The sequence below is a fragment of the Salvelinus sp. IW2-2015 genome, linkage group LG15 (genome assembly GCF_002910315.2).
Source record: "Salvelinus sp. IW2-2015 linkage group LG15, ASM291031v2, whole genome shotgun sequence".
Lineage (NCBI taxonomy): Eukaryota > Metazoa > Chordata > Actinopteri > Salmoniformes > Salmonidae > Salvelinus > Salvelinus sp. IW2-2015.
Window position 1 is genome coordinate 21,635,443 of NC_036855.1, and position 8,262 is coordinate 21,643,704.

The 8,262-nt window shown below is 40.3% G+C and overlaps 1 protein-coding gene across 1 annotated transcript in view; it reads right to left on the minus strand.

Annotated features, from left to right (window-relative positions):
- The window catches only part of LOC111973946 (bone morphogenetic protein 1), a 65,150-nt gene extending 57,172 nt beyond the window's left edge, over positions 1-7,978 (minus strand). The window contains exon 1 of the mRNA XM_024001398.2: positions 7,739-7,978. Coding sequence (XP_023857166.1) covers positions 7,739-7,883 — 145 coding nt within the window. The 5' untranslated portion in view covers positions 7,884-7,978. The remainder of the gene's footprint in view (positions 1-7,738) is intronic.
- Between the last annotated feature and the right edge of the window lie 284 nt (positions 7,979-8,262).

An 8,262-nucleotide genomic window follows, 5' to 3' on the forward strand; every position in this document is an offset into this window, starting at 1 on the left:
TATGCTGTCTGGCTACCATGACACTATGCCAGAAAAATCCTGCACATGCATTGAAATAAAGGCATACTAAAAGGGAATTACTTAGGCCTACAAGTCGAACAGGACAAACAACTCGACCAAGGAATGACGAAAACCTACACATTAAGGCAGCGTTCGTAATTCAGCACGCTGAATGGACAGGCCTCGTAAGCAGTAGGCATAGTGGAGCTCCGTGGGTGTGGTGTATGGACAGCGTCTCTGTCTATTAGCAGGTAAATGGCTATTCAGTTTGTGGGCAGTTAGACTTTCTGGGCAGAGTTGAGTAGCCTAACATGCTATATGAAATCCATAACTGGCATGCGATCTTTAGAAATTGTAGGATCAATTTGTAAATTGTCACTCATATGAAAAAGATTGCAGACCCTGCTATATGTATATGAAGTCCCTTGTGGAACGGCACATACAGTGTACTATGACAGTGTCATGTCTGGTGCGCTTCTCACCAACATTGTACCTCTGCATTCAGAGACATTCTTCTAATGTCTGTACCAGCTCATTATGTATTTGCTGTACTGCTTAACGCCAGAGGAAGGAAACATCTGGGATGCTCAATATACACAAAAAAGCCTACATCCACACTATAGCTAATAACTTTAGCACATATTTAATTACGTTACCAGCAAGAAATGGATCTGTTAATTAGTCGTGAAGATGGACAAGCAAGACGCAGAGATGAAATGCATTTACAGCAGCAGGCAGGTAAGGCTAAGGTAGGGATGCGGCAGAGGATGATGATGGTACAGAAGTTAATACACCTTAGCCAAATACGTTTACCTCAGTTTCACAATTTCCTGATTTAAATCAAGTAGAATTCCTGTTTTAGGTCAGTTAGGATTACCACTTTATTAAGAATGTGAAATGTCAGAATAATAGTAGAGAGAATGAATTTATTTCAGTTTATTTCTTTCATTCACATTCCCAGTGGTCAGAAGTTTACATACACTCAATAGTATTGGTAGACGATTCCCTTTAAATTGTTAACTGGGTGCAAACGTTTTTGTAGCCTTCCACTAAGTTCCCTACAATAGTTGGGTGAATTTTGCTCATCCTCCTGACAGAGGTTCTTGTACCTAGTCCTGGTTTGTAGGCTCTTGCTCGCACGCGCTTTTCAGTTCTCCAACAAAATTTTCTATAGGATTAGGTCTGGGCTTTGATGGCCACTCCAATACCTTGACTTTGTTTCCTTAAGCCATTTTCCACAAATGGAAGTATGCTTGGAGTCTAGTCCATTGGTAGACCCATTTGCGACAAGCTTTAACTTCCTGACTGATGTCTTGAGATGTGCTTCAATATATGTCAATATTTTCCATCCTCATGATGCCATTTTTCATTTTTTTTTATGAAGTGCACCGTCCCTTGAGCAAAGCACCGCACAACATTGATGCTGCCACCCCCGTGCTTCATGGTTGGGATGGTGTTCTTCAGCTTGCAAACCTCCCCCTTTTTCCTCCAAACATAACGATGGTCATTATGCCCAAGCAGTTCTATTTTTGTTTCATCAGACCAGAGGACATTTCTCCAAAAAGTACGATCTTTGTCCCCATGTGCAGTTGCAAACCGTAGTCTGGCTTTTTTATGGCGGTTTTGGAGCAGTGGCTTCTTCCTTGCTGAGCGGCCTTTCAGGTTATGTTGATATAGGACCCCTTTTACTGTGGATATAGATGTTTAAAGGCACAGTCAATTTAGTGTATGTAAACTTCTGATACAGTGATTTTGATACAGTGATGTATAAGTGAAATAATGTCTGTAAACAATTGTTGGAAAAATTACTTAGGACATCTACTTTGTGCATGACACAACAGACTTGCCAAAACTATAGTTTGTTAATAAGAAATTTGTGGAGTGGTTGAAAAAATGTGTTTTAATGACTCCAACCTAAGTGTATGTAAACTTCCGACTTCAACTGTAGGTACTGCCAGCTATAGCAAGAAGTAAAAAAAAGTTAGCCCAGCTAGATAATCATTAATTATTTGCATGATCTCAATTATCATTCTGTCACTGCATGACAATGCACATTTGTTATAGCCTGCAATTGTTATTGTCTTCAAAGCCAAAAACAAGACATGTATTTTTGYAAAATGCTCTTGTTCAGTTGTTTATTTTCATACCAATAGGCCTACCTGAAACCAAAATTGCACTAGCCTGCTGGGCGAAAAAATMWAAATAATAAATTAGGCTTACAGCTKTCACAACCTATATTTTAATAGCAATAAGACAGCTTCTGGTTTCAAAAAAGGAGGACTCCCCTCCCAATTAAAATGAACCCCTGGCTATCAGATTACAACAAGGCTTACAAGACCAAGTTCAAAGCAATCAGCACACTGCCTAAACAGCTTATCGGCAAAGGAAATGGCACTGTCTCTGCCCCCTGCTTTCTAAAAGTGACAGAAAAGGGTGCACAGGCTAGAAGCTGCTCTCCAATGCTCTGCATGGTCCTAAAGCCAGCCTTTACAGGTAAACAGCCATTGCAGGTAAACAGCCATTGCAATTTTAGATCAGGATTGGAATGATTTTAGTCTGCGTTTCTTGTCGTTGCCTCTGCTGGAGGGGGGTGCTGAGATTTTTCAGCACGCTAGAGACAGCTATATCGAACCGCCAATACAGAACTGGTTAAGCCCCAGTGCATAATATTGTTTTCTTTTTATTCTGATTTTTCAGGGGGTGCTGCAGCACCCTCAGCACCCCTACTTCCCGCGGCTATGTCTAGAACCTAGGCTATGGGAGAATATCCATATGATACGAGTAATACCACTAAACAAACAACAGCCAAGATATATWCACAGTACCTGTCAAAGGTTTGGACACACCTACTCATTCAAGAGTTTTTCTTTATTTTTACTATTTTCTACATTGTAGAATAAAAGTGAAGACATCCCAACTATGAAATAAAACATATGGAGTCATGTAGTGACCAACAAAAGTGTTAAACAAATCAAAATATTGTATTTTATACATTCTTCAAAGTAGCCACCCTTTGCACTGTTGACAGCTTTGCAAACTCTTGGCATTCTCTCAACCAGCTTCACCTGGAATGCATTTCCAACAGTCTTGAAGGAGTTCCCACATATGCTGCGCACTTGTRGGCTGCTTTTWAAAATAATATATACAGTTGAAGTAGGAAGTTTACATACACTTAGGTTGGAGTCATTAAAACTTGTTTTTCAACCACTCCACACATTTCTTGTTAAACTTAATCACCCTCCCGGATCCGGGATCCTCCTCATCAGAAACGCTGACTAGCATAGCCTAGCCTAGCGCCACAGGGAATATCATATAATATAATTRCATGAAATCACAAGTCCAATACAGCAAATGAAAGATAAACATCTTGTGAATCCAGCCAACATGTCCGATTTTTWAAATGTTTTACAGCGAAAACACAACATATATTTATGTTAGCTCACCACAATAGCCCAAAACACAACGCCATTTTTTCACCGCAAAGATAGCTTTCACAAAACCCACAAATAGAGATAAAATGAATCACTAACCTTTGAACAACTTCATCAGATGACAGTCTTATGAATCATGTTCATACAATACAATTTATGTTTTGTTCGAAAATGTGCATATTTATAGCTACAAATCCTGGTTTACATTGTGAACATGGCGCAAAAATGCTCCAAGAGTCACGTAATCTAACAGAAAACTCATCATAAACTTTGCTGAAAAATACATGTTGGACATTAATTAAAGATACACTGGTTCTTAATGCAACCGCTGTGTTAGATTTAAAAAAATAACTTTAGTAAAAAGCACATCATACAATAACTGAGACAGCGCTCAGCATTCTCCGCCATGTGGGAGTCAACATATTCAACAAAAATACAAATAACATCATAAATATTCTCTTACCTTTGATGAACTTTCATCAGAATGCAGTGCCAGGAGTCCTAGTTCCAACAATAATCGTTGTTTTGTTTTAGAATGTCATTTCTTTCTGGAATTAGCAACTTTTGGCTAGCTCACGTGTCCATGAAAGTTTGGCGCATGGAACGAAAAATTCAAAGTCATAATAAAAGTCGAAATAAATGGTCAAACTCAGTTGAAAATCCATCTTTAGGATGTTTTTCTCGTATGTATCCAATAACGTCCCAGACGGAGCATTTCTTCGTGTCTACCTAACGCATTGCAGAAACGATATGGTGCACCAGGTGCGCAGCAAAATACTGCCAATATGGCTGACCTGTCACTCCAAAGGCTCTCATTCGGTCCCACATCAGGCTAGACACCTCATTCAACGTTCTACTGCCTGTTGACATCTTGTGGAAGGCGTATGAAGTGCATACATATCCATAAATACAAGGAAAATTGAATAGGAGGCAGCCTTCACAGAGACCTATTTCAGAATTTTCACTTCCTGTTTGGAAGTTTGCCTGCCAAATGAGTTCTGTTTACTCACAGATATAATTCAAACAGTTTTAGAAACTTCAGAGTGTTTTCTTATCCAATAGTAATAATAATATGCATATCATATGACTAGAACAGAGTACGAGGCCGTTTAATTTGGGCACTATTTTTTCCCCAAAGTGGAAATGGCGCCCCCTATTAAGAAGAAGTTTTAAAAACTATAGTTTTGGTAAGCTCGGTTAGGACATCTACTTTGTGCATGAACAAGGAATTTTTCTAACAATTGTTTCCAGACAGATTATTTCACTGTATACAATTCCAGTGGGTCAGAAGTTACAACACAGAGTTGACTGTGCCTTTAAAAGCTTGGAAAATTCCAGAAAATTACACCATGGCTTTAGAAGCTTCTGATAGGCTAATTGACATAATTTGAGTCAATTGGAGGTGTACCTGTGGATGTATTTCAAGGCTACCTTCAAACTCAGTGCCTCTTTGCTTGACATCATGGAAAAAATCAAACGAAATCAGCCAAGACCTCAGGAAAAAAATTGTAGACGTCCACAAGTCTGGTTCACCCTTGGGAGAAATTTCCAAACGCCTGAAGGTACCAATACGTTACATACTGTACAAACAATAGTACGCAGTATAGATAACCATGAGACAACCGCAGCCGTCGCGTTCTGTCTCCTAGAGATGCAGCGTACTTTGGTGCGAAAAGTGCAAATCCATCCCAGACCCAACAACATTTGGACCTTGTGAAGATGCTGGAGGAAACAGGTACAAAAGTATCTATATCCAGATAAAACGAGTCCTATATCGACATAACCTGAAAGGCCGCTCGGCAAGGAAAAGCCACTGCTCCAAAACCCGCCATGATATTAGCCGACTATCGGTTTGCAACTGCACACATGGGGACAAAGATCGTACTTTTTGGAGAAATGTCCTCTGGTCTGATGAAACAAAAATAGAACTGTTTGGCCATAATTACCATCGTTATGTTAAGAAGTAAAAAGGGGGGAGGCTTGCAAGCCGAAGACAACCATCCCAACCGTGAAGCACAGGGGTGGCAGCATCATGTCTGCTTTGGCTGCAGGGGGTGACTGGTGCACTTCACAAAAAGATGGCATCATCGAGGTGGGAAAATTAATGTGGATATATTGAAGCAACATCTCAAGACAATCAGTCAGGAAGAATTAAAGCTTGGTCGCAAATGGGACAGTGACCCCAAGCATACTTCAAAGTTGTGGCAAAAATGGCTTAAGGACAACAAGTCAAGGTATTGGAGTGGCCATCACAAAGCCCTGACCTCAATCCTATAGAAAATGTGTGGGCAGAACTGAAAAAGCGTGTGCGAGCAAGGAGTCCTACAAAACCTGACTCAGTTACACCAGCTCTGTCAGGAGAATGGCCAAAATTCAGCCAATTTATTGTGGGAAGCTTGTGGAAGGCTACCCAAAACGTTTGACCCAAGTTTAAACAATTTAAAGGCAATGCTACCAAATACTAATTGAGTGTATGTAAAACTTCTGACCCACTGGGATGTGATGAAATAAATAAAAGCTGAAATAATCATTCTCTCTACTAATTATTCTGACATTTCCACATTCTTAAAATAAAGTGTGTGATCCTAACTGACCTAAGACAGGGAATTTTTACTAGGATTAAATGTCAGGAATGGTCAAAAACGGAGTTTAAATGTATTTGGCTAAGGTGTATGTAAACTTCCGAATTCAACTGTATATATATATAATATATGTATGTGGCCAACACTTAAAATAAGTGGATTCGGCTATTTCAGCCAGAGCCGTTGCTGATAGGTGCAGGGGGTAAAAAATAATAAGAAAAAAAAATAAGAGCATACCGCCATGCAATCTCCATAGACAAACATTGGCAGTAGAATGGCCTTACTGAAGAGCTCAGCGACTTTCACGTGGAACCGTCATGAGATGCACCTTGTCCCACGAAGTCAGTTCGTCAAATTTCTGCCCTGCTAGAGCTGCCTCAGTCAACTGTAAGTGCTGTTATTGTGAAGTGGAAACGTCTAGGAGCAACAACAGCTCAGCCACGAAGTGGTTGGCTACACAAGCTCACGGAACGGGACCGCCGAGTGCTGAAGCGCAAAAAAATCCTCTGTCCTCGGTTGCAACACACACTACTGAGTTCCAAACAGCCTATGGAAGCAACGTCACCACAAGAACTGCTCTTCGGGAGCTTCATGAAATGGGTTTCCATGGCCGAGCAGGTTCACACAAGCCAAAGATCACTATGTGCAATGCCAAGCGTCGGCTGTAAAGCTTGCAGCCATTGGACTCTTGAGCAGTGGAAACGCGTTCTCTGGAGTGATGAATCACACTTCAGCATCTGGCAGTCCGATGGACGAATCYGTGTTTGCCAGAAGAACGCTACCTGCCTAAATGCAGTGCCAACTGTAAAGTTTGGTGGAGGAGGAATAATGTTATGGGCCTGTTTTTCATGCTAGTGTCCACATATTTTTGGTCATGTAGTGTATATTTAGAAGATCACATAGGCTCCCAATTAATGTCAACAGAATTGGGATTTAGAGTGGTCAGAACTGGAGATCATACATGAGGATAAAATAGGCCAGGTGTGGTCTACATTACAGCACCCCCTCCAGCCGCTTGTTTTCAGTGGTCACATGAACAGCCGGTGAAGTATTACGTGCACGTCATTTTGCGCAATGACAAAACCAAGTGGGTAACACCGGAGCCTCWTAACATACTAAAATGCAGCGTTTTTCTTCACGATCAAGGCCTACTTAAGTGAACGTAAGATCGGTAGAAAGGATTATAATAGTTTCAACTGACAGTTCAATAGGTGGTTATTTGGTGCTCTCCAATGGATATTTATTCTTCCAAGTTAGGCTATAACTCCTTAAAATCTCMTTAAATAGGTTATTCTAATAAAAAATGTAACTACACAGAAAGATCATACATCAAAAATACTTTCTATAAAGATATGACAAAACTTTTAAACTAATAACGTGTTTGTATTATGTTCCAGTAAAAATGCTAAACTTTTTTTTCTTCCATGTTTTGAACATTATAKCCTGAGAAATGACATTGTCCTTATTTTATTTCAATGAGTGCCAGCTTTCCACCACCAGCTATGTCAATAGTATGTTATGTTCAACGCGTGAATCAGCAAAACTATGACAATAGGTCAAAAATAAAGAAATATAAAATATCCTTATACCTTTTAAAACTCGATTCACCGCTGTCATCTCCAAATGCATTTCCTTCACTGACCACAAGCTTCCAGGCACACAAAAGCATTTCGTGGCATGTTTGAGGTCCACATAAATGAGGTAAATAGCGTTCCAAAATCTTACCAGCTTTACAGGGATCCTTATAGTCGATCACATCTGAAGTGGCAGTGGGCTCCACATAGTAGCTTGTTTCTATTGCTTCTAGATCGATCGCAGATATCATGCAAAGGCAGGGTAGAAGAAACAAACATCTCGTTGTGAGATCCATGATTCGTGAGTGGGGGGTAGATTACAGCGAAAGACGAAAAATAAGAGATAAAGAAAAAAGGACAGAAGGAGAGAGAGAAAATGGGAGGTTTTGGGGAAATTAGATCTCTCCGGAGGGCGGGTTTAAAATCAGAGCTCAGCCTCTCCACAAAGTCTTGATTATGGGGCAGTGATTCGCTCCCTAGTCGTGCTCCGGGCTAGCGCATTTGCCTGCAAACTTCGGTGATCGTGGCACATCATCACGTTGTGATCTATGGAGACGAGCCATAGCAATGGGGGCCCGTATTTACTCGTCTGTAAAATACTTATTTATCTTAGTCTTTAATTAATTATAATCCCTAAATGTAACTTTACAAACATGATTTCATTGTGTAAACACA